Source organism: Bufo gargarizans, chromosome 6, assembly GCF_014858855.1.
Source record: "Bufo gargarizans isolate SCDJY-AF-19 chromosome 6, ASM1485885v1, whole genome shotgun sequence".
NCBI lineage: Eukaryota > Metazoa > Chordata > Amphibia > Anura > Bufonidae > Bufo > Bufo gargarizans.
The window spans coordinates 137,962,594-137,990,031 of NC_058085.1; the positions used below are offsets into that span (position 1 = coordinate 137,962,594).

General features: G+C 46.3%; 1 protein-coding gene across 1 annotated transcript in view; it reads left to right on the top strand.

Annotated features, from left to right (window-relative positions):
- The first annotated feature begins 376 nt into the window (after positions 1–376).
- The window catches only part of MYO1D (myosin ID), a 97,899-nt gene continuing 70,837 nt past the window's right edge, over positions 377–27,438 (top strand). Inside the window, exon 1 of the mRNA XM_044297365.1 lies at positions 377–1,076. Coding sequence (XP_044153300.1) covers positions 982–1,076 — 95 coding nt within the window. The 5' untranslated portion in view covers positions 377–981. The remainder of the gene's footprint in view (positions 1,077–27,438) is intronic.

Below are 27,438 nucleotides of genomic sequence, written 5' to 3' on the forward strand. Positions count from 1 at the left end.
TATAACGTGACGTAGAGCACCCCGCCATTGCATCTGACCCCTCCTGCAGTCAGTCCCTCTTTAGGACCTGTGCTCACCTGTTACTATCTTCACATCTATACAAAGGTTGTTCTCATACACGCCCTACTGCACCGTGCTAGTCCTCCTAACTTTTATCTCCAAGAACCTTCACCGAACACTTTGCCTGTTCCTTTCCTTCCTTCTCAACCTTCCAAGCTTTCCAGCCCTCCCTCACTTCCTCCCCTCACCTCCCCCTTCTATCTCAGTAGCCTCTGTCATCCATCCCACCCTCATCCCCTCCTCTCACATCTCTGCCCTCCCCTATGCCTCACCTTTCCACTTACTCAGCCGGCCTCTCCTTCCCTTTCCCCTCCCTGCTTCTCTTACCTCTCAGCCTCCCTATTCCCCACCTCTCCCCTCTCTCCTCCTCTCACCTCTCCCACACACTCTTCCTGGTCTCTTTATGGATGGAGAGAAGTTTGAGCAGCAGTTTACCCAGACTGCTTACTTCTTCCTGAACTGACAGTGCCCTTCTTGAGGGACTCTACCTGCACTGAAACTTGCGGCACTACCATCATTTCTTGCATTGAGACCTTTATTTTCATGAAGGAGACATCCCATCTGTACTACTCGTGTGATCCTCTAAAAACTTCCATCCTCTAGAAATTCCTCTGAGATCCTTTTACTTGAGGACATTTCGTCATACTTCCAAGAAGCTTTAATTCCTCTTGAGAGAGCTATCACCTGCTAAGAGACATCTACATCCCAGAGGCTTTGGGCACTTGCAGATCACACACCTGGGATGACCAGGAATCGCATACAGTCAGGGTGTGACGGAGATAGTCTGTGCTCCTGCAGGCAGGGTGCACCAGTGTCGTATATTGTGTAATTTTCTACATTTGTGTCGTTGTGCACTGAGCTTTTGGATATCGTTTTTAATCTTGCAATTGTGTCAGACGGAATCGGTGGTGGTAGCCCATCATGGCGGTACAAGAAGGCTTGCAGTATGGCAAGGCAGACTTTGTTCTTATGGACTCTGTCACGTTACCAGAATTCATGGATAACCTGAAACTCAGGTAAGTACACCTACTTCCAGAAACGTCCTATGCCCTTATTTCACATTGTGGAATTTGTCCCTTTCAGTAGTAGATGGAATGTACAGTATTTTTTTTATCCTTTGTGCATCATCATCATATTTATCTCTTCAGTAGCTCCAGCAATGGTAAAAATATCTATGGTGGCTTTGAGGGATATAGGTTTTATGAGACGGAAATGTCAAGGATGTTGCAAGCTGTGACTTCATCCAATGGTCGCACCGTGTTTCCACTAAAGCCATAACTGCTCTGCCATTTCCACCTGATTTGTATATTTTCCCTTCATCGTACACCCATATATCCGTGTTTGACAGGACCCTATTAAATGTCTAAAAGTCATGTTTAGTTAATAGACCGGGCGTTGTAATCAGGTTCCCCTCTTGTAGCTAAAGCCGAAAACTGCTTCTTTTCTATCTCCTGGAACTGGAGGACCATCTAATATATAACAGGGGTTGTGAACATCAGTAAACAGCAGCTTGTTGATGGTTTCCACTACAAAAACTGAAAAATAATGAAGATATACAGTAATACATAGATTCAGAATTTTACACTTGCCATTATTAGGCACACCTACAGCATTTCTCCACCAAATGAATCCACTGTTCCCAATGTTTACTATGGCATGACAAACACCATGGAGGAATTTATTTAATACTCCATACACCAGTTTTAACTGGGGTAAGATGTACCAACGTTATTAAGAAGCGCATGCTCTCTGGGGGTTTGTGCGGTAGTAAATCAATGCTAGCAAGTACCTGGTGCAGATTTCTGTTGTAATTTACTCCAATTTTGTTAGGCTACTTTCACACTAGCGTTTTTCTTTTCCGGCACAGAGTTCCATCCTAGGGGCTCAATACCAGAAAATAACTGATCAGTTTTATCCTAAGGTTATTTTCACACTTGCGGCAGGACGGATCTGACAGGCTGTTCACCCTGTCGGATCCGTCCTGCCGCTATTTCGCCGTGCCGCCGGACTGCCGCTCCATCCCCATTGACTATGATGGGGGCGGGGGCGGAGCTCTGGCTCAGCATGGCGAAAGGCTGCCGGAGTAAAAGTACTGCATGTCCGACTTTTTCGTCCGGGGGGCCTCTCACCGCGAACTGTCGTGCTGCGCCAAAGCTCCGCCCCGTCCCATTATAGTCAATGGGGACGGAGCGGGGGTCCGGCGGCACAGCGAAATAGCGGCAGGACGGATCCGACAGGGTGAACAGCCTGTCGGATCCGTCATGCCGGTAGTGTGAAAGTACCCTAATGCATTCTGAATGGAGAGCAATCCGTTCAGGATGTCGTCAGTTCAGTCTTTTTGCCTTTTCAGGACAGAGATAATACCGCAGCATGCTACGGTTTTATCTCCGTCCAAAATTCCGGAACACTTGCCGGAATACCAGATCCGAGTGTTTTTGCGGTCTAAGCATTTTGCGGTCTGAGCATGCGTAAAAAATAAAAAATAAATAAATGCCCGATCTGTTTTTCCGGATGACACCGGAGAGACGGATCCGCCATTTCAATGCATTTGTCAGACGGAGCAGGATCCTGATCCGTCTGACAAATGCCATCAGTTTGTATAAGTTTTGACGGATCCGGCAGGCAGTTCCCGCAACGGAATCCTCTGCCACAAGTGTGAAAGTAGCCTTAAAAGGCTTGTACAACCCTTTACAAGTCATGGCCTATCCTAAGAATAGGCCATCACGGTCTGATCAGTAGAGGTCCGACACCCTGCACCCCCACCGATCAGCTGCTCTGCAGTAGTTTCCAGCGCCAGAACTACTTAGCTCCGTTCGATGTTCAGTGGACGAAGCTTGTTACTGCAGCTCTGCTCCCATTGACGTGAACGGGAGCTACGCGTCAATGGCCAGCTATGTCACTGCACAATGAATAAGGCTACTTTCACACTAGCGTTTGGGGCTCCGCTTGCGAGTTCCGTTTGAAGGCTCTCACAAGCCTCAAGGCAAACGGATCCGTCCAGACTTACAATGTAAGTCAATGGGGACGGATCCGAAGTTGACACAATATGGCTCAATTTCAAACGGATCCGTCCCCCATTGACTTTCAATGTAAAGTCTGGACGGATCCGTCTGAGCAACTTTCACACTTAGAATTTTTTTCTAAAATATAATGCAGACGGATCCGTCTGAGCAACTTTCACACTTAGAATTTTTTTCTAAAATATAATGCAGACGGATCCGTTCTGAACGGATCCATCGTCTGCATTATATGAGCAGACACTAGACGGATACGCTCTGAACGCAAGTGTGAAAGTAGCCTAAAGCTGTGTAGTACTGGCATGGAGTGTCGGAGCTACTGTAGAATAGCTGATCCGCTTGGGTGTGGGGTGTCCGACCTCTACCGATAAATCATGATGTCCTATTCTAGAAATAGGGTATCATTTGTAAAGAGATGGACAACCCCTTTGAGCAAATAATGGTAAATCTGTCGAGACATGTAGTTTCCCCCATTCCACTCATGTGAACTCTGCGCCTGTGACAGGACTGCACAGCATTATAATAATTTATAATGCTGCGTGTCTCTGCCTGACATCGGCTGCAATGATTTGTACTAATGGCATTATGTGAATACAAATCATTACACTGGATGTCAGGCAGAGACACACAGCATTGTGATGCTGTGGGGTTCTGTCACAGGAAAAGTGTCTAGTCCAGGAAATCATGCTCCCACACTGAGTGTGTTTCCGCCAATGGACACGATCATCTGAAATTGCCCAATCTCTTTTTTGGTCATTGGCTGTCCAGCAAAACCAGCATGCGGTTTTTGGCTATGCTGCGATTTGGCAATTGTAAAAACACCCTTGACCTTTTCCACATTTTTTTCAGGTTACACCCACCAAAGAATGTATTTTATTGGGATTTTATGTGATAGACTAACACAAAGTAGCAAGTATGTGCGAAGTGAAAAGAAAACGATACATGGTTTTCAAAATTTTTAATAAAAAAAAAATCTGGAATGTGTTGTGGGCATTTGTATTCAGCCCCCCTGAGTCAATACTTTATAGGACCACCATTCGCTGTAATTACAGCTACAAGTCTTTTGGGGTACGTCTCTACCAGCTTTGCACATCTAGAGGCTAAAATTTTTGCCTATTTTTCTTTGCAAAATAGCTCAAGATCAGTCAGATTGGATGGAGAGCGTCTATGAACAGAAATGTTGAAGTTTTGCCACAGATTTTTCAATAGGATTTAGGTCTAGACTTTGACTGGGACATTCTAACACGTGAATATGCTTTGATCTAAACCATTCCATTGTATCTGGCTCTATGTTTAGGGTCGTTGTCCTGCTGGAAGATGAACCTCTGCCCCAGTCTCAAGTCTTTTGCAGCCTCTACCATGTTTTCCTTCAGGATTGTCCTGTATTTAGCTCTATACATCTTTTTATCAACTTTGACCAGCATCCCTGTCCCTGCTGAAGAAAAGCATCCTCACAGCATGATGCTGCCACCACCATGTTTCACGGTGGGGATGATGGGCTCGGGGTGATGCGCAGTTTCAGCCATAACATAGCATTTTGCATTTAGGCCAAAAAGTTCAACTTTGGTCTCATCCGACCAGAGCACCGTCTTCCACATGTTTGCTGTGTCCCCTACATGGCTTGTGGCAACTGCAAATAAGGCTTGCTTTGAAAAATGGCTTTCTTCTTGACACTCTTCCATAAAGGTCAGATTTGTGGAGTACACCACTAATAGTTATCCTGTGGACAGATTCTCCCATCTGAGCTGCAGATCTCTGCAGCTCCTCCAGAGTGACCGTGGGCATCCAGAGTGACCATGGGCTGCTACTTTAATTAGTGATCTCCTTGCCTGGACTGTCAGTTTAGGTGGACGGCCATCTTGGTAGGTTTTAATTTGTGCCACACTTCTTCCAATTTGGAAGGATGATGGATTGAACAGTGCTTCATGAGATGTTCAGAGCTTGGGATACTTTTCTATAACCTAATCCTGCTTTATACTTCTCCGCAACTTTATCCCTGACCTGTCTGGTGTGTTTCTTGGTTTTCATAATGCTGTTTGATCACCAGTGTTCACTAACAAACCTCTGAGGCCTTCACAGAACAGCTCTAGTTATACTAAGGCCTCATGCACACGACAGTATTTTTTCACGGCCCGCAAAAACGGGGTCCGTAGGTCCGTGATCTGTGACCGTTTTTTCGTCCGTGGGTCTTCCTTGATTTTTGGAGGATCCACGGACATGAAAAAAAAGTCGTTTTGGTGTCCGCCTGGCCGTGCGGAGCCAAACGGATCCGTCCTGAATTACAATGCAAGTCAATGGGGACGGATCCGTTTGACGTTGACACAATATGCTGCCATTTCAAACGGATCTGTCCCCATTGACTTTCAATGTAAAGTCTGGAGTTGTTTTATACCATCGGATTGGAGTTTTCTCCAATCCGATGGTATATTTTAACTTGAAGCGTCCCCATCACCATGGGAACGCCTCTATGTTAGAATATACTGTCGGATATGAGCTACATCGTGAAACTCAGATACGACAGTATATTCTAACACAGAGGCGTTCCCATGGTGATGGGGACGCTTCAGGTTAGAATATACTGAAAAACTGTGTACAGACCCCCCCCTCCCCCTGTTTTTAACTCATTGGTGGCCAGTGCGGCCGCCCTCCCCTGTAGTTAACTCATTGGTGTCCAGTGGGCCCCCACTCCCTCCCCTGTAGTTAACTCATTGGCGTCCAGTGGGCCCCCCCTCCCTCCCCTGTAGTTAAATCATTGGTGTCCAGTGGGCCCCCCCTCCCTCCCCTGTAGTTAACTCGTTGGTGGCCAGTAGGCCCTCTCCCCTCCCTCCCCCTCCTAATTAAAATAGCCCCCCCCCCTATCATTGGTGGCAGTGGAGAGTACCGATCGGAGTCCCAGTGTAATTGCTGGGGCTCCGATCGGTAACCATGGCAACCGAGACGCTACTGCAGTCCCGGTTGCCATGGTAGCTTAGCAATTTGTAGAAGCTTCATACTTACCTGAAGAGCTGCGATGTCTGTGACCGGACGGGAGCTCCTCCTACTGGTAAGTGAAATGTCTGTGCGGCGCATTGCCTATAGCACAGACCTGTCACTTACCAGTAGGAGGAGCTCCCGGCCGGTCACAGACATCGCTGCTCGCAGGTAAGTATGAAGCTTCTACATACTTGCTAGGCTACCATGGCAACCGGGACTGCAGTAGAGTCCCGGTTGCCATGGTTACCGATCGGAGCCCCAGCGATTACACTGGGACTCCGATCGGTACTCACCACTGCCACCAATGATAGGGGGGGGGGGCGATTTTAATTAGGAGGGGGAGGGAGGGGAGAGGGCCCACTGGCCACCAACGAGTTATCTACAGGGGAGGGAGGGGGGGCCCACTGGCCACCAATGAGTTAACTACAGGGGAGGGAGGGGGGCCCACTGGCCACCAATGAGTTAACTACAGGGGGGGGGGTCTGCCCCCTGCTGCCTGGCAGCACCTGCCAGGCAGCAGGGGGCAGTCATGTACACAGTTTTTCAGTATATTCTAACCTGAAGCGTCCCCATCACCATGGGAACGCCTCTGTGTTAGAATATACTGTCGGATCTGAGTTTTCACGAAGCTTTTATGCAGACGGATCTTCGGATCCGTCTGTATGAAAGTAAACTACGGCCACGGATCACGGGCACGGATGCCAATCTTGTGTGCATCCGTGTTCTTTCACGGACCCATTGACTTGAATGGGTCCGTGAACCGTTGTCCGACAAAAAAATAGGACAGGTCATATTTTTTTGACGGACAGGAAACACGGATCACGGTCTCGGCTGCAAAACGGTGCATTTTCCGATTTTTCCACGGACCCATTGAAAGTCAATGGGTCCGCGAAAAAAACGGAAAACTGCACAACGGCCACGGATGCACACAACGGTCGTGTGCATGAGGCCTAAGAATAATAGTTACTAATTAGGTGACTTCTGAAGTAATTGGTCACACTAGATTTTATTTAGGGGTATCAGAGTACAGGGGGCTGAATACAAATGCACACCACACTTTTCAAAATTTTTGATTAAATAAAATTTTTAAAACCATGTATCATTTTCCTTTCACTTCACGCATACTTACTACTTTGTATTAGTGTGTCACATAAAATCCCAATAAAATTAATTTGTTTGTTGGTGTAACATGAAAAATTTTGGAAAAGTTCAAGGGGTATGAATACTTTTTTCAAGGCACTGTAGCAATTACCCTCCTTTGCTCCACTGATGAATGTTTCCACCTTTTTTTACTGTTCAACTGCATTGACTATAACGCAGCTGAACAGGAAAAGAAGCTGCCGCACCTGATGGAGACCCTGGTGGAAGATCCCGCAGTGTGTGCGAGCGCAGGGGAGACAACGAAGTCAGTGGAGCGAGGGAGGGTAATTACTATGTAGAATATCTCTCCACAACAGGTAAGTAAAAAGTGCTTGTTAGGGAAAATGTGCGGCGATCCCCTTTAAGTTAAAAATCGGTAGAATAAATGCACATTTACCATTTTATTACAAGATTAGAATGTAAAAAGGACATATGGTTTGCTGCTATATACATGGACATCTACTCTACTGACAGTCTGTTATACAGATGTGACAGATGTTCTACAGTTGTTATTATGTAGAAGACATTTTTCCCATGAAAAACATGGATAAAATAATTGGTAAGTAGCTCAGCTTCAAATGATTCATAACAGAGAAGAAATACTTCAACTGTTACGTTCTGCCCAACAGAGTATTATGGCGACATGGACACCTAGGGGGTCATTAAATTTGGGAAGTACGCCACTTTTTGGCGTACTTTTGTCGCAGATTTGGTCACAAAAGGTATTTGCAGCGTATAGGTCATCAGGTGCATGATGATACCACTTTTTCACAAAATAAGCGGCGCCATACATTATACCCTGCTCTATTGAAATAACATACATTATAGGCTCAGGGCTGATAAGAGGCTACCCTGTAATCACTTGTCCTTCAGTAGTCATGTGTCGTGATGGGCAGCAGAGTAGTTCACCACTGGAGGACTACATGCAGAAAGCTAAACTATGTGAACAGAACAAGCTGGCAAGAGACCGTTCTCAGGTGCACTGGTCCATGTTCCATCCAGACAGCAATGGATTGGAGGAAGAAGAAGAGAGTTGGCCATCATCTACTTCTGTACAAGATTTAACTTACGCCTCTGTATGATTGCACGGAGGATCTGAAAAAGACCCCTGTGAGGAGGAGGCGTAACTTGAAGTAAACGTGACCATCTAATGGGTTAAACTATGTAAAACAGGAAATGTATAGGATCTGTAAGGTGGGGAATGTGATGGCCTGCAGACGCATTGCAGAATTGTGCCCTGACTGCATTTTTCTCCCTCTCTGCAGCCCACTTATTAGATTAACACACCTCATTCCTCATGCAAATGTCATTTAGTATAGCTGCTTGCTTTCCAGCCTCCCTATAATACAGCGGAGTAAACCTGTAAATCTCCATAGAAAACCCTAATATATTCTCCATGTTTTGGTCTTATTTTTAGTGATGATCTGCAGGACTCGGTCCTCCTCCTCATTCAGCCGGTCCGCCCCGTTCTGCCCCTGCTCTCTCTTGGCACTGAGTCATAGGTGTACGCCAAGTGGCATTTTCTTGTGATTTAACGTCTGGGAGCTCAGGAACCGGATAGGAAATGACGATGCAAGAACACAATCCCTATATTGTCACTGCAAAATGTCCACTTCTTTTTCCTTAACTTTTTGTTTATTCTTTCTGATTTAAAAGGGTAAGCGACTCCTCCACGAGACGTCGGAAATCTTTTTTTTTTTTTTAAACGATAGAAACTGTAATGTTTGCTTGTAAAGAGCGGCAGCTTTTTTTTTTTTAGAGTTGACTAATGTCAGTGACATGTTTGATTGACCTCCCTCTCGAGTCCAAAGTGTATGAATGGTAACGACACACTCATGCAGGGGGGCAGTGTTAAATCTATAGGTAGGATTTGGAAATCATTAGCCTGATCCTTTGTTCGCAAGGACTTTTTAGATACTTGTGAGCTGGAACTTTTGAAATATTGAGTTGCTTTTCTTGAAGACACAATGCACTTTCCTGTGTGATTGTGTTGGACAGTGTAAGCATGAAGGAGTTGTAAGCATGAAGGTCTTTTTTGGCACAAATGCCACCTATGGCCCTAGTCTATGCCTGGTGTATTGCAAATCGTCTTCTTCAGGTGACTAGGGCTGAGCTGTAATACCAGACACAGCCATGAACAAGAGTGGCGCTCTTGAATTTTGGACTACCTCATACAAAACCTCTCTCATCAGGATACGTTACCGTTAAACATCTCAACAACGTCCTTTCAAAGACGTGTTAGTTGCATGCTAGCATCCACTGAATATCCCCACAAAGTTTCTAACCCCAAAAAGCCTTGATTAGAAGCGGTCGACGCTACAGTAATGTGCTGAGGATAGGCTATAAATGTGTTTCCTCTCATAAACTGGCATTTTGGCAGGATATGCCATCAACCTCTGGGACCACCGTGGATCTTGACAACGAAGGGGCTGCAGTGCTGATTCAGCACTTTGGTTGCTTCACAGTCTTTCCCTGCGTAGTGGCACCCCAGCCACCTGCTGCGCAGCAGAACTGCAGCACAGCTACATTTGAGTCAGTGGGGCTGGCTGCAGTGCCCTGTGCAGTCAGGTGGCTGGTGTGCTGCTACTTTCACACCCGCGTTTTGGCTTTCAGTTTGTGAGATCCGTTCAGGGCTCTCACAAGCGGTCCAAAACAGATCAGTTTTGCCCTAATGCATTCTGAATGGAAAAGGATCTGCTCAGAATGCTTCAGTTTGCCATCGATCAGTCACCATTCCGCTCTGGAGGTGAACACCAAAACGCTGCCTGCAGCTTTTTGCTGTCCGCCTGATGAAGCAGAGCCAAACGGATCCATCCTGGCACACAATGTAAGTCAATGGGGATGGATCAGTTTTCTCTGACACAATATGACACAATAGAAAATGGAACCGTCCCCCATTGAATTTCAATAGTGTTCAAGACGGATCCGTCATGGCTATAGAAGACATAATACAAACGGATCCGTTCATAACGGATGCATGCGGTTGTATTATTTTAATGGAAGCGTTTTTGCAGATCTATGACGGATCCGCAAAAAATGATAGTTTGAAAGTAGCCAAAGACTGTGAAGCGACCAAGGTGCTGAATCAGCACTGCAGCCCCTTAATTCTCAGAACTGTTGGGGGGTCCCAAAAGTAACCCCTACCAATCATAAAGAGATGGCATAATACCTGTTCAGGTAGTGAGTTCTTCTCATGGTGGTCCAGTAGAAAGCCTAAGTTTGATGGTGGACAGCAGATGGGCAGGTCAGTATTTCGTATAGTTGCAAACAATCCTGAATTTGCAGACACTGTCCCCAATTTCGTCTCTTTCACACGAGCGCGTCCCTTGCAGGAATCACGCTGCATGCTTTTTGTAACAGAATAATACTGACATAAAGCTGTCAGTATGATTCTGTTACAGAAAGATCACGCAGAGGCACACAGTATTATCAATCACGATAATGCCATGCGCTTCCTAAGTCCAGAACGCACGATCACTCTCTCTCACACGAAGCGTGATTCTCGCAAGGGACACACTCGTGTGAAAGAGCCCATAGTCCTTGAAAATTCTGGCTTTCCAGGGCCATAAATGGGTTGTGTAATCCCCACCTATAAACATGTGGTTCAGCATGGTTTGGGGTCATTCCTTGGGGTGAGGTCTATTTGTCCCCAATTTACCAACTGCAGAGTTGGTAAGCATGCTTTCTTCACTCATACATCACATACATGTATCTGATTGTCCAGATCTTGCTACATTGAACAACAATGTGAACCGTGATGTGACCAAATATCGGTATTACCTATACTCGGGTCATGGTCCCCTCATACAGTATCAACCAGCTTTACTGTTCAGTGGCTTTCTGAAATTCTCTCCGACAATTTTATTACATTCTTGTCATAAAAGACTTGCTCAACTCCTACAAAGAGATCCAAAGGTTCTGTTTATTGCCTCATTTATCTCCTGCAAACACTGGAGTTGGTGACTTACAAACCCTGTAAAACTTTATATAAGAACCTGTCGGGATCCGTATGCGTTGTCTAATCTTCCTTAAATACTAAACGCCCAGATAAACAACACAAAGCCGTCCGCGGTTACTCATTCCATCGCTGACACGTCTTAGCTTCTGGGTGGTTGTTCCCGCCATTGTTTAATCTGACACCTCCTGTGCCATTGTCTTGTCTTTTAATATAGAGATTGAGAAAGTAAAGTGTCTTATTCGCTGTAAAGGCCGTATTACACCAACAGATTATCTGTCCAATCAGACCAATAGTTGGTGTGTAATAGGCCATGTGACCAATGATCTGTTGGTGTAATACAGCCCTAAATAAACCGAATGTAGAGTTCACCACTAAATCTAATATATATGTGACTTACATGAAGGCGCTTTCATGAAATGGCAGAAGGTGACTTGTATTAACCCATGTGTGCAGTCATGTACTGTATGAGCTGTATCATTGATTAGGCAATTTATCTGCCCGTGTAAAAGAATTCTTGGCCTGCAAAAGAACACATTGAAAAAAAACCCTCAGTATGCATCAAAGGCATAGAAGGTATAGTATGGTCCGTAGACATACTGTGTGGGTGAAGTATTATGACCTGTACAACTTGGACCTTGCATGACAGTGCAATACGTCCTTGTGTGAAGTCCTAAGGACACATTTCTTTGCACTTACAGCACTCAATGGAAATGTGAAGCTTTGCACTAGGGCAGGGATGGGCAAACTACGGCTCTCCAGCTGTTGTAAAACTACAAATCCCATCATGCCCTGCTGTAGGCTGATAGCTGTAGGCAGACTGGGCATACTGGGAGTTGTAGTTTTACAACAGCTGGAGAGCCGCAGTTTGCCCATCCCTGCACTAGGGAGTCATAAGATATCTGTGCACCACAGTACAAGCTGTATGCAGAGGTAGATTTGGCCGCTACACAGACAACGCAATTGCATGGGGCCCCAGAGATCACCTGCCCCCGGAAGCCTGGTTCCCCCAGCAGAGGCACCACTTTCAGCTGTCCTCAGGATGCAGATACAGTTGAATACAATGATGAAGCAGTGAGCCGTTAGCTCCCTGCTCTACCATTCACCCTGCGATCAGGTGTAGTGGCGGCAGACGCGATAAAGTGATGTCATCACTCCTGCTTTGCCTAGCTATCATGTGGCTAGGAAAGTATTTCTTTTGGAGACACTTAAAGAGCACTATATTGTGTTGGGGGCCCCATATTGTTTTGGGTCACATAAGGGCCACCATATTGCATAAGGGGGCATTATGCTGTGTGAGGGACACATACAGTGCATCACGGACATATGAGGGGTCACCATATTTGCAGTGTGATGGAGTAGAGCTTGGCAGTGCAACAGGTCAAAGCTTATCTGTGTGACAGGGGCCCCGCCTTTGCCAAATCTGCCCCTGGGTCCATGCATACAGTTCTGCTTTTTGCAGGAGCCCTAACACTGTGTTTGATTTCATGGCGGCTCTAAGATTCTGTAAGCCATGTGCCATGGCTCTCCAGTTGAGCTAAGCCCCAGTCCTCGTGTGGCTGTTCACTGTTTTATAGAGTTGGCTAAAGGCTCCCGTTACTAAAGACCCATTTACACTGGGCAAACTGTCCATTCCCGATAATTGCCTGATCTCTGATCTGAGGGGAAGAGCTGCATTTACATGCAGCAATCTTCCCCTCTGGACAGGGATGAACAATTACTACTGTGATCAATCGCCCACATACATTCATTGTTTACCAGCAATTTATACCTGATTGAGCAGGGCAAGCAATACTTTTATATGCTGCATAAAAGATGGGATTTATCGATGGCCAAGCTTTTGCTCATTCATCTGGTGAACTGCGGTACCATTTACACAGGACAATTAGCAAGAATAAGTTAACACTTATTCCCGATAATTGCCCTCATCCTCCCCTGTGTAAAAAGGCTTTAGGAAGACTTAATTAAGTTATTTTTGTAGCTTTTGTACATCGTAGTTGGCCTTCTAATAGGCCAAAGTCTTGGTGTTTTAAACCTGTATTTTTCTATATCTCTGCTTGTATTCATTATCATGTTGGAGTTTTTTTTTACCATCACAGAATAAATAAAAAAATTGTAGTTCCATTTGCTGAAAAACGCAATCAATAACTAACTTTTTCACTATTTTTTGTTTTCACTAATCATTGGAAAAGTTATTATGCATTTTTGATTTCGGAATATACATGACTCGTAAGTTTGTTCTAAAGAGTTGAGATAACCTGATGGGACAACCCTTCCATAAGTGCCCAAAATGTCATAGAGGGAAGATGTCAACATAGGGCAACCTGTAGATGTTGCATCTAGCTGTAGGGAAATACTTGCTTGGCTGACAGCTATTCCTCTCGGCTCTCCCCTAACCTGAGATAAATGTGTTGTGCGTGAGGAGAGGGGAGTAAGCTACTGCCAGACACTTCTGCTGGCGATTTCTCTCCCAAGAGAGCAAAACGATCAGGCATATGAATATCAGCCAGTCCTGCTGAAATTATTGGGGTCTGCCAACATTTAAGGAGTTATCCAGGAACGGATAGTGATGACCTATCCTCAGGATAGGTCATCATTATCATATCAGTGGAGGTCTGATTCCCGGCATCCCTGCCGATCAGCTGTTTCAGGGAGCTTCCACGCTCACCGGAGCTCTGGTTAGCACAGTCAGCTCCCTTCAGCTGTTCAAGCACAGTGCCATACACAGTATATCAGCTGTGCTTGATATTGCAGGCCTTTCCCATTAACGTGAATGGGGCTGAATGTCACACTTCAGTGTGGGAGGTAAACACCACACCGAGCATAGGAGGGAAGGGGGGGGGGGGGACAGGGAATCAGGCCTTAGAACTAGGGAAAGAAGATGGACACCTCCTAGTAAAACCCTAACCAAAATCCTGACTGACTATCAGTATGAACCGACCCCATAGGTAGGTGTGTTCATATGCAGGAATATCTAGAGCCCTATATAGCCGTATAGGACCCTGGTACTAATGGCAGGGACCAGACTACCTGTTCTTTCAAAAGGAAGGACGAACAAGAGTCTCCCACAGGTCTAATACAAACAATAAGGAATTGCAACACACAGAACCCAAACAAAATACAAAAGGGAAAGGAAAGACTTAACTTCAAAAGGGCTATGGAAGCGCCACAGGTCCAACAGAAGTTATAAATCGCACAGCATTGTGGGAGAAGCAACTATAAATAAGGAAGGTTAAATGACCAAATTAGCAACACCTGGAGGCAAGGGGAGTGGCCATTACAAGAAACAACACAGACGCCTATTGATCCACAAGGAAAACCTGTCAGATCAAACCTCGCATTGCCAGTCTCAGTTCTCCTGCCACTCACTGTCCCCAGGACGTCCGTATGTCTCGGTACGTCCGTGACACTGAGCTGCAACTAGGTCATGTGACCAATGTACGATGACGTCACATGGTCTAGGAAGAGGCCGTGGTGCTTCTTCTAACAGCTGATCAGCGGGGTCCAGGGGGTCATACCCCCACTGATCTGATATTGAGGCAGTAGGCATCAGGATCTCCAGGAATCTAATACCTATGTAGGATGTTGGACCCTCACTAAATTAAGGGCTCTTTGACAAGGACAAACCGAACTGGCAGTGAACAGTAATGAGAACATTCATTCCCGGTCATTGCCCCCTCATTAGTTGAATGTACATGCAGTAATTATTGCTGATGCATGGAGATGAGTGATCATTACTGCAATTGTTCATCCCCATATCATTTCTTTGCTTGTGTGCAGTACCTGCCTGATGGTAGTTGGGGTGCCCAGCGTATGATATGAGTCAGAAAACCAGGCCAGAGATAGAAGAATAAATGTCTCTCTTTATTATAGTCCAAAATAGGGGTCATAGTAGCTCCAACAACAATCTGGCCACAAATTATTTCCCTAGATTGCGAGGTATAGAGGCTGGCAAAGTGGCAAATAATGGCACTCATAGTATGCTATCCAGCTAAAGTCTTTCACTAAAATCTTGGGCTGGTAACTGTGACAGTTATGGCTGTAGTGTCCACTGCAGGATACAGGCACATCTGGCCAGGATGTGGTTAAATGTGAAGGGTGTCTTAACTGTAATCCCTTCACAAGCAGCAAAGTCTAGTTTTCTATAGTCGCAGGTTACCTAGTTGACTCTTATGCTTGGCCATGCAGATTCAAAATTATTCTTTATTTCTCTCTCTCCTGCTGTAGCAGAAGTAGTAACTCTTGCAGAGATCTGTAGAACCAGCACATTCCTGCCCCTCCAGGGAAGTGTGTAACAGGATGTTTAACCCTGTCTCTACCAACCATACTGGTCATACTGTGTGTACATTACATTACAATACATACCCCCTGGGGTACTGCACACATCCCTCAGGTGATATGTGGCGCCTTCGCATTGCCTAAAAGTCTTCATAGGAATGTTCCTTCCTGAACTAGTGCTTTGCCAGAACTGATGCTTGACATGTGTAAAAGAGTCCTAACACGCTGTTTGGACCAACCAAGACTATTCATGGAAGAATCAGACATTCAAATTAAGATTTATTTTGGCGTCACCACCTATCCTCCCCATGTAGAAGAACATTTTACCTTCATTAAAATGAGATAAATATTTGTAATGCAAACAAAACGTCGCTCTGAGCACCATGTTTCAAAGAACATCTCTTACGTCACTGTATACTGTTTTGTATATTTCTTTTCAGAAAATCCAGAGTAACATGAATATGTTCTCATGAATGGTGCCTGAGAATAAAAGAATTCATATTTTAACTTCTCCATTTTCTATAATGTAATGGTCTAGTATCTGCAGACCAACAGGGTGGCCACAAAGTTTAGGCAGCTAATTTCTGAACAACAACCCAGATGTACATGCACATAGATGATCTTGATTGTCCATTTTGTAGGTCTGCAGCGATGACAAACATCCATTTTAAAAAATTAGCTTTTTTGTATTATTGTAGGATTAAAACCACAGACTATTCCTGAGGGTATATGAAATCTTTGGTCTTAAAGTAATAATAAAACTTAGAAGTGAAAAGCAAATTTGAAGGCATGTGATGTAAAACCATAGACATCTGTTTGGTTCGACCATGATGTCACCTAACTGTGCCTTGCAAATCAAAAATTGGCAGAATTTATGCTAAACTAATGTTGGCCATACACCTTTAAATGATTGTGGCCAGATCCCACATGGGAGGGTCAGTGTGACAAAAGACTATAGATCTACATCCCCAAGCAATACATTTCTTCCAGATCAAACACAGAGCAAGGGAGCCTTTATACGTAAAACAAACCATACTTCAATTCAGATAAAAGGTAAAAAAAAAGTTTTTGCGATAAAAACATGTTTATGGGGACCTCCTGGCTGTTCTCTGATCAGATTTTGGGACCAAATATATATTGGCCATGTTTAATCTCCAGTCCTTTATTTCAGCTGGAGATAATCTGGTATCACCTCATTCAAATCCTCCCACTGAAATGTACAGGACTGCTTGGCCGAGCAGGATGTGCTTGCTTGTGGGGGAGTCGGGAGAACAACTTGGAATAAAAGTTAATCAAACTTGTTGGTTTTGTCATCTGATATGTATGAAAGCCTCTGGGCATCTTGGGTTTCAATGGTCCTGGTTGATCTCTCATTGATAAAACATGCACAATCACTATGGAGTCAGCTGAATGGGTGTTGGCAAGCTGGTGTTGAGGGATATAGCTTGCTTACCCAACAGAAATCTTGCTCATTGACCAACTTTAGTCCAGTATGATTGACGAGGCATATTCTGTTGGAATGATGATATAGGGGCCTTTTTAAACTAGTTGTTCAGGTACATAAAAGATTTTCCAGAAACATTTAGGGGGATGTTTGTAGCATGGTAGATCAACCCCAAGTCTAAAATGCTGTTGTACCAGACACAACTGTTAAGGTGGATTTATATGGCCCAATCTTCGGGCCAATTATAGGAAACAAATGTTCCTATGAACTCTCGTCCCGATAATCGTTCAATAAGGTGCCGCAGATCACCCAATGAATGAGTTAAACGTTTGTTCATCAGGTGGAATGATCGGAGGTGCAGACACTTCAGTCATCGTTCCCGGGCAGCAGATTCTGCCTTTTAAACAGCAATGAATTTGTATTGGGTTGAGTGATAGCAGCAGCCATCGCTCATCCTCATACTGTGGAGGTGATCGCAGCATGTAAATGCAGTGCTTTACCTCCACTTAATCAGGAGCCGACTGTCGGGAAGAAATGCTTAGTTCCCGACAATCGGCTTCTCCTCCCGCCATGTAAATCCACCTTTAGACTGGAGTGTTCCTGTCTCTGGACAAAAAGGACAACATTTTGTAATGCTTCCTTTTTAGAGGTGGAAATCTTAGGGCTCCTGCACACAACCATATGTATTTTGCGGTCTGCAAAACAAAGATCCGCAAAAAAATACTGATGACGTCTGTGTGCATTCCATATTTTGCGGAACGGAGCAGCTGGCCCATAATAGAACAGTCCTATCCTTGTCTGTAATGTGGACAATAGTAGGACATGTTCTATCATTTTGAGGAAAGGACATATGGAAACGGAATGCACAGGGAGTAACTTCTGTTTTTCTTGCGGACCCGTTCAAATGAATGGTTCCGCATACGGTCCGCAAAATAAATGGAATGGAATACGTTTGTGTGCATGAGACCTTACTAGGGATAAATTTGTGACTGCTTTAGCTGGTGGATGCAGAGGTACACCTCTGGAGTGTGGAGTGGTTACATTTTAGATTGAGGCCGTCGTGTTATCATTTAGAAAGAAGGAAGCGCATTATTCAGTGGTCTTTACCTCTTTTTGACGCTAAACTCTCAATTTATCATGAATGCCTCATTACATTGTATGGCTTTGACTTTGCAACTTTAGGAGTTTTCTAATTCTTCTCCTCGCTGATGAAATCAAAGATATTGCTATCTTCTTGATGGGACGTTTTCAATAAATAACTAGACAGTAACTGATTTATCTTCAGGATGTGTTATTACCATTGATTGCATTGTAAATGGGGCTTTTTACCTTGTCTTCTGAAGCTGTCACTAACATTTTGCAGGTTTATTACAAGAAGGTATTTCTTCCACAGTTGATCATTATCATAAGCTCCAATGTGGTGAGAGAATTTTTCAAGAGTGATGGAAGTGTTGCCAAACACCTGTACTCACTTTTATTTTCCAAGAAAGATTTGCATTATTGTATCTGTGTGTCTTGTGTTTTTATACTGAAGTTTAAAACCTAAAGGAGAAAGCCGCCATGCGTGGTTCCTTTTTGCCCTGTAGAAAAAGGCTGTTTCTTTACAGCTCCCGATGGGTGCTGCTAGACTCTGAAGACGTCTGAGGCGCCATGGGTCACTGGTGGGCCAATGTGTATTTCTGCACTCAGAGCCTGACACTCCACCAAGAGTTGCACGAGGACTAACCCCATTGTTCTTCAATGGGGCTGATTTGCCTGACTACATGATCCTCCATCAACAGCCATTTTATGGACAGGACCTTTGTGTGGACAGCACAAAAGACTTGACCAACAGGGAGGAGACATTATAAAATATAGAAAATGGAGCAGAATTTCAACAAAGGCTATATCAGGCAATATCACTAAGGAGCCAGCCTCTTTAAGGTCAAGAACATTTAAGATCATGCAGGCAGGGGCGTAGCTAAAAGCTCATAGGCCCTGGTGCAAGAGTTCAGCTTGGGCCCCCGTCCCTCAGTGCTTGTTGGCAAGGGGCAGGGGAGCACGTAGCCTTCCTGCTACCAGAGGCAAATATTGAAAGGGCACCCCCTCATGCCAAATTCTTAACCTAACCCCTCCCCTCCAGCCAGAGGTATAAATTGACCAGTATGCACGTTCTATAATGTCAGTGTCTTATGTGGCAAAAGGGTCTTTGGGCCCCCTCAGGCTCCTGGGCCCGGTAGCGACTGCTACCTCTGCACCCCCTATAGCTACGCCCCTGCATGCAGGATAAGGTTTATAAGGTACCGCTCGTTTATGGCAACAGACTTTACTGCTGTAGAAAGGGTTTCTTGCCTCCAGCCTCGCCACAGTTTGAGATGGACTGGCCGTCTGGGTCTGGATCTAGATCTGCATCTCGCAGTGGGGACTTCAGTACTGTGTTTGCATGCCTGTGGTTATTCGGAAAGATTGCAAAGTGTTGTGAGCGAGTGAGACTTGGGGACTACTGCTACTATCAATTACCACTGCCTATACCAAACTGGGCCTGGTCATTGACTCCACCATCCGCCCACCTGCCCCTGCATCTAACCTCCTGCCTTGAACACTGCCAACTATCCACCATCAAGGGCACTCCGACTACCACCAAAAAGGTGTCCCAATGCCAGGGGAAAGGGTGCAGCCTTCATTCACTGCTTGGCCCAGAGAGAGCTGGGGGTGAGGACTGCCACCCTGACAGCTACTACTCCCATCATTGCAAATTCCACTCCTCCTATCCTAACCTCCCCTCCGGGTGGCTGCACGCGTTGTGACTGATCAGTATCTTATGCGTATGGACTGGTTAACCAAAATATGTGCATTATCTAATTAGCCTATAGTTCACTGGTTACTACATCTGGTCAGTAGAGTTTTGTGCAGAGGAAATTATATTTTATGGTTTTCAGAGGCAAAGTCCAGACTCCTCTGAAATCATCCGGTGTGTGTCCTGTCTGCATTACCTGTTTACTGAGGTAATAAAAGTATTGCAGCCTTGTTCTGGGTACAGATTTTACCCTTGAGCGAATACCCTTTGAGCTAGAAGTGCTAAAGGCGTCTTGCTATGTATTACCGGAATGACATCCATTCATCCTTCCGCCATCACATGGTTCTTGCAGGCGCGTTTCCTGGCAGCGTGTTCTGTGTACACAGCTTTTTATTCCTGTACAGGGCACTCGATACATGATACAATAGAAAAACACGTAGCTTTTGTGAGCGGAGCTCTTGAATCTTTTGTGTTGGTTTAACACTTACCGTTCTGTATCGTCATTCACGCTAGTAGTGGCCTGCCCTAGTTTCACATTAGACCCATTATTGTCGGTTGTCATTATCCTGCTAAGGATATGTTCACACTTCTATCAGGAGAGAAAAAATGTATTTTTTTTCCCCCCAGTAAAATGATGGAGACCATTAGAGAATCCTCATGGATCCCATCATAAATCAGTGGGGCCTGTCATATGATGTATTCTGCATTCCATTATTTTTGTTTCTCTGCTCCTACTGTATGATGGCAGAGGTGTGAACAGAGCGTGAATCTGATATCCCCTCCATTTATCCCAAGAATGGGATAAAACTGCTGAAAAAAACACAACTTTTTATTTGCGCCATTCTCATCCATTAAACATTGTACTCTGACCTCAGACAAAGGAGAAGTAATATGTCGGGACTGCCGGGAGTCAGACCCCTGCCGATCTAATATAGATGACCTATCCTAAGGATAGGTCATCAATATGAAAAAACCCGGAGAGCCTCTTGAAGCTAACCCCAATACTGTGCCTGTTGTGCTCCCTCCAATGTCCACAAACACTATACTATACACTAAGACTGCCCTCATTAGTAATGGTGCCCCCAATAGTGATAATACTCCCCAAGATAGCCCTCCACATTGCGCCAAATAATAATAACGCCCCTAAAGTACTCTAGTAGTAATAATATAACCATAATGCTCCCAGTGGCTCTAATGTCCCCCTGTAGTGCCCCCCACTAGTTCCATCCTATAATGCTTCCCCCCCCATAGTGCCAATATATATATATATATATATATATATATATATATGTTCCACCATAGTGCCAGTATGTATCTAATGCTCCTCCATTCCGCCACAGTAGTGCCAAGTATATATAATGATCTCCTTCCCCCATCCCTGGTACCCCCAGCAGTGTGGACATTTTGTATAAAAAAAGAAACCTGCCTCCCTCCCGTCACCCCGCCGCTGTCTGTGATGCAGACCACAGTTTTATCTGTGGCTTATGTTGCTGCGTTCTGATGCATGCTGTCCCAATGACATCACCACTCCTACTGCGGGTCTCACGTGATGACGTCATCATGCGAGACCCAGAGCAGGTGGTTGCAGTGATGTCATTTCGGCTTCTTGCTCTCACAGGCTTGAGGGCTAGTGGCCTGAGGCTTGTGAAGTTGGACCGCCATGAGTGTGCCCCCCTTTATGGGTAGTAAAGTGGCACCCTAGGCGGATGACTACCCTCTCCTATCAATCATCCCGGCCCTAATTCAGATTCACATTACTGCAGGAGGACTACAAGAGAGGACTATAACTCCCAGCATATCTATTATTTAATATCAGAGCACATTACTGTGGGAGGTATAAGAGGATGGGACTACAACTCCCAGCATGTCCAAGCCGTTAGTATGTAATATCAGAATAGATTACAATAGGAGGTATAAGAGAAGACTACAACTCCCAGCATATCCAAACAGTTATTATGTAATATCAGAGTACATTATAAGAGAAGGTATACAACCCCCAGCATATCCAGGGTGTTGTAATGTACCCTGATATTATATAATAATGGCCTGGACATGCTGAGAGTCGTAGTCCTCTCCTCATACCTTCTCTTGTAATGTACTCTGATATTACATAATAGGAGGTATAAGAGGAAGACTACAACTCCCAGCATTTCTTTGGCACTTACATTGAATCCATACTTCTTTACATGCATCACTGATCTTCTTCTTCTTCATTACTTTACTGCACTGCTGAGCTCCACCTCCTGTTCTGGTCACATGAATGCGAGGTCACTGCAGGTCCTTCATCCCCTCTTCTCTGCTGAGCTCCGCCTCCTGTCTTGGTCACATGATGGCGAGGTCACCGCAGGTCCTTCATCCCCTCTTCTCTGCTGAGCTCCGCCTCCTGCATCTGACGTTATGGCAGGTCCTGTCAGCACTGTGGTAATGATTTTTCTTATATGTGAGGGAGGGGACCTTACACTGCATTGTAAAGCCAGGCTGTTCAGCTGTCCGCCCGTTTGCTTCCTCAGACGTTAAGCTGAACAGCAGAACTGAAGCAGGGTGCCCCTTAGACAATAGGGACCCTGGGCAATTGCCCAGTTTGCCCCCACCCCCAACGCTGACCCTGCATAATACGTAGGCCTAGACTTAGTTGTGGGGCAACAGCGATTGAAGGTGTGTGGATAACTTTAAAGGGGTTTTCCCAAGACTAATGTAAAAAATGTAAATATTACATGACAATCTCTTTCTAACAAACCTAGGGTTCGTTCATACGTCTGTAGGTGTTTTGCAGTCTGCAAATTGTGTATTCACAAAACACGGACACCGGCAATGTGTGTTCCGCATTTCGCGGACCGCACATCACCGACACTATAATACAAAATGCCTTTTCTTGTCCGCAGTTGCGGACAAGAATAGGACATGTTCTATTTTTTTCGGGAACGGAATTGCGGATCAGGAAGTGCAGATCCGGAAATGCGGATGTGGACAGCACATAGTGTGCTGTCCGCATCCGTTCTGGCCCCACTGGTCCGGACCCGAGGTGCGGACGTGTCAATGGACCCTTAGAACCAGCCCTGTACCTCACATGGATCCAGAGATCTCCCCATTCATTGCTCTGCTAGAGTTACAGTTGCAAGAAAAAGTATGTGAACCCTTTGGAATGATATGGATTTCTGCACAAATTAACTGTTACCATGTTTTTATTGAACACGCCATTGACACGTGCAGGTGGAAAAAGTATGTGAACCCTTGGATTTAATAACTGGTTGAACCTCCTTTGGCAGCAATAATTCAACCAAATGTTTCCTGTAGTTGCAGATCAGACGTGCACAACGGTCAGGAGTAGAGTTGAGCGAACACCTGGATGTTCGGGTTCGAGAAGTTCGGCCGAACATCCCGGAAATGTTCGGGTTCGGGATCCGAACCCGATCCGAACTTCGTCCCGAACCCGAACCCCATTGAAGTCAATGGGGACCCGAACTTTTCGGCACTAAAACGGCTGTAAAACAGCCCAGGAAAGGGCTAGAGGGCTGCAAAAGGCAGCAACATGTAGGTAAATCCCCTGCAAACAAATGTGGATAGGGAAATTAATTAAAATAAAAATTAAATAAATAAAAATTAACCAAAATCAATTGGAGAGAGGTTCCATAGCAGAGAATCTGGCTTCCCGTCACCCACCACTGGAACAGTCCATTCTCAGATATTTAGGCCCCGGCACCCAGGCAGAGGAGAGAGGTCCCGTAACAGAGAATCTGTCTTCATGTCAGCAGAGAATTAGTCTGCATGTCATAGCAGAGAATGAGGCTTCACGTCAGCCACCACTGCAACAGTCCATTGGCATATATTTAGGCCTAGCACACAGGCAGAGGAGAGAGGTCCCGTAACAGAGAATCTGGCTTCATGTCAGCAGAGAATCAGTCTGCATGTCATAGCAGAGAATGAGGCTTCACGTCAGCCACCACTGCAACAGTCCATTGGCATATATTTAGGCCCAGCACACACACAGGCAGAGGAGAGAGGTCCCGTAACAGAGAATCTGGCTTCATGTCAGCAGAGAATCAGTCTGCATGTCATAGCAGAGAATGAGGCTTCACGTCAGCCACCACTGCAACAGTCCATTGGCATATATTTAGGCCCAGCACACACACAGGCAGAGGAGAGAGGTCCCGTAACAGAGAATCTGGCTTCATGTCAGCAGAGAATCAGTCTGCATGTCATAGCAGAGAATGAGGCTTCACGTCAGCCACCACTGCAACAGTCCATTGGCATATATTTAGGCCCAGCACACACACAGGCAGAGGAGAGAGGTCCCGTAACAGAGAATCTGGCTTCATGTCAGCAGAGAATCAGTCTGCATGTCATAGCAGAGAATGAGGCTTCACGTCAGCCACCACTGCAACAGTCCATTGGCATATATTTAGGCCCAGCACACACACAGGCAGAGGAGAGAGGTCCCGTAACAGAGAATCTGTCTTCATGTCAGCAGAGAATTAGTCTGCATGTCATAGCAGAGAATGAGGCTTCACGTCACCCACCACTGCAACAGTCCATTGGCATATATTTAGGCCTAGCACACAGGCAGAGCAGAGAGGTCCCGTAACAGACAATCTGGCTTCATGACAGCAGAGAATCAGTCTGCATGTCATAGCAGAGAATGAGGCTTCACGTCACCCACCACTGCAACAGTCCATTGGCATATATTTAGGCCTAGCACACAGGCAGAGCAGAGAGGTCCCGTAACAGACAAGCTGGCTTCATGTCAGCAGAGAATCAGTCTGCATGTCATAGCAGAGAATGAGGCTTCACGTCACCCACCACTGCAACAGTCCATTGGCATATATTTAGGCCTAGCACACAGGCAGAGCAGAGAGGTCCCGTAACAGACAATCTGGCTTCATGACAGCAGAGAATCAGTCTGCATGTCATAGCAGAGAATGAGGCTTCACGTCACCCACCACTGCAACAGTCCATTGGCATATATTTAGGCCTAGCACACAGGCAGAGCAGAGAGGTCCCGTAACAGACAATCTGGCTTCATGTCAGCAGAGAATCAGTCTGCATGTCATAGCAGAGAATGAGGCTTCACGTCACCCACCACTGCAACAGTCCATTGGCATATATTTAGGCCTAGCACACAGGCAGAGCAGAGAGGTCCCGTAACAGACGATCTGGCTTCATGTCAGCAGAGAATCAGTCTGCATGTCATAGCAGAGAATCAGGCTTCACGTCAGCCACCACTGCAACAGTCCATTGTCATAAATTTAGGCCCAGCACCCAGGCAGAGGAGAGAGGTCCCGTAACAGACAATCTGGCTTCATGTCAGCAGAGAATTAGTCTGCATGTCATAGCAGAGAATCAGGCTTCATGTCAGCCACCACTGCAACAGTCCATTGGCATATATTTAGGCCTAGCACACAGGCAGAGGAGAGGTTCATTCAACTTTGGGTAGCATCGCAATATAATGGTAAAATGAAAATAAAAATAGGATTGAATGAGGAAGTGCCCTGGAGTCCAATAATATATGGTTATGGGGAGGTAGTTAATGTCTAATCTGGACAAGGGACGGACAGGTCCTGTGGGATCCATGCCTGGTTCATTTTTATGAACGTCAGCTTGTCCACATTGGCTGTAGACAGGCGGCTGCGTTTGTCTGTAATGACGCCCCCTGCCGTGCTGAATACACGTTCAGACAAAACGCTGGCTGCCGGGCAGGCCAGCACCTCCAAGGCATAAAAGGCTAGCTCTGGCCACGTGGACAATTTAGAGACCCAGAAGTTGAATGGGGCCGAACCATCAGTCAGTACGTGGAGGGGTGTGCACACGTACTGTTCCACCATGTTAGTGAAATGTTGCCTCCTGCTAACACGTTGCGTATCAGGTGGTGGTGCAGTTAGCTGTGGCGTGTTGACAAAAGTTTTCCACATCTCTGCCATGCTAACCCTGCCCTCAGAGGAGCTGGCCGTGACACAGCTGCCTTGGCGACCTCTTGCTCCTCCTCTGCCTTGGCCTTGGGCTTCCACTTGTTCCCCTGTGACATTTGGGAATGCTCTCAGTAGCGCGTCTACCAACGTGCGCTTGTACTCGCGCATCTTCCTATCACGCTCCAGTGCAGGAAGTAAGGTGGGCACATTGTCTTTGTAGCGTGGATCCAGCAGGGTGGCAACCCAGTAGTCCGCACAGGTTAAAATGTGGGCAACTCTGCTGTCGTTGCGCAGGCACTGCAGCATGTAGTCGCTCATGTGTGCCAGGCTGCCCAGGGGTAAGGACAAGCTGTCCTCTGTGGGAGGCGTATCGTCATCGTCCTGCCTTTCCCCCCAGCCACGCACCAGTGATGGACCCGAGCTGCGTTGGGTGCCACCCCGCTGTGACCATGCTTCATCCTCATCCTCCTCCACCTCCTCCTCATCCTCGTCCTCCTCGTCCTCCAGTAGTGGGCCCTGGCTGGCCACATTTGTACCTGGCCTCTGCTGTTGCAAAAAACCTCCCTCTGAGTCACTTCGAAGAGACTGGCCTGAAAGTGCTAAAAATGACCCCTCTTCCTCATCCTCCTCCTCCTCCTCCTGGGCCACCTCCTGTTCCATCATCGCCCTAAGTGTTTTCTCAAGGAGACATAGAAGTGGTATTGTAACGCTGATAACGGTGTCATCGCCACTGGCCATGTTGGTGGAGTACTCGAAACAGCGCAACAGGGCACACAGGTCTCGCATGGAGGCCCAGTCATTGGTGGTGAAGTGGTGCTGTTCTGTAGTGCGACTGACCCGTGCGTGCTGCAGCTGAAACTCCACTATGGCCTGCTGCTGCTCGCACAGTCTGTCCAGCATGTGCAAGGTGGAGTTCCACCTGGTGGGCACGTCGCATATGAGGCGGTGAGCGGGAAGGCCGAAGTTACGCTGTAGCGCAGACAGGCGAGCAGCGGCAGGATGTGAACGCCGGAAGCGCGAACAGACGGCCCGCACTTTATGCAGCAGCTCTGACATGTCGGGGTAGTTGTGAATGAACTTCTGCACCACCAAATTCAGCACATGCGCCAAGCAAGGGATGTGCGTCAAATTGGCTAGTCCCAGAGCTGCAACGAGATTTCGCCCATTATCACACACCACCAGGCCGGGCTTGAGGCTCACCGGCAGCAACCACTCGTCGGTCTGTTGTTCAATACCCCGCCACAACTCCTGTGCGGTGTGGGGCCTGTCCCCCAAACATATGAGTTTCAGAATGGCCTGCTGACGTTTACCCCGGGCTGTGCTGAAGTTGGTGGTGAAGGTGTGTGGCTGACTGGATGAGCAGGTGGAAGAAGAGGAGGAGGAAGCCGAGAAGGAGGAGGTGGCAACAGGAGGCAAAGAATGTTGCCCTGCGATCCTTGGCGGCGGCAGGACGTGCGCCAAACAGCTCTCCGCCTGGGGCCCAGCTGCCACTACATTTACCCAGTGTGCAGTTAGGGAGATATAGCGTCCCTGGCCGTGCTTACTGGTCCACGTATCTGTGGTTAGGTGGACCTTGCTACAGATGGCGTTGCGCAGTGCACACTTGATTTTATCGGATACTTGGTTGTGCAGGGAAGGCACGGCTCTCTTGGAGAAGTAGTGCCGGCTGGGAACAACATACTGTGGGACAGCAAGCGACATGAGCTGTTTGAAGCTGTCTGTGTCCACCAGCCTAAATGACAGCATTTCATAGGCCAGTAGTTTAGAAATGCTGGCATTCAGGGCCAGGGATCGAGGGTGGCTAGGTGGGAATTTACGCTTTCTATCAAATGTTTGTGAGATGGAGAGCTGAACGCTGGCGTGTGACATGGTTGAGACGCTTGGTGACGGAG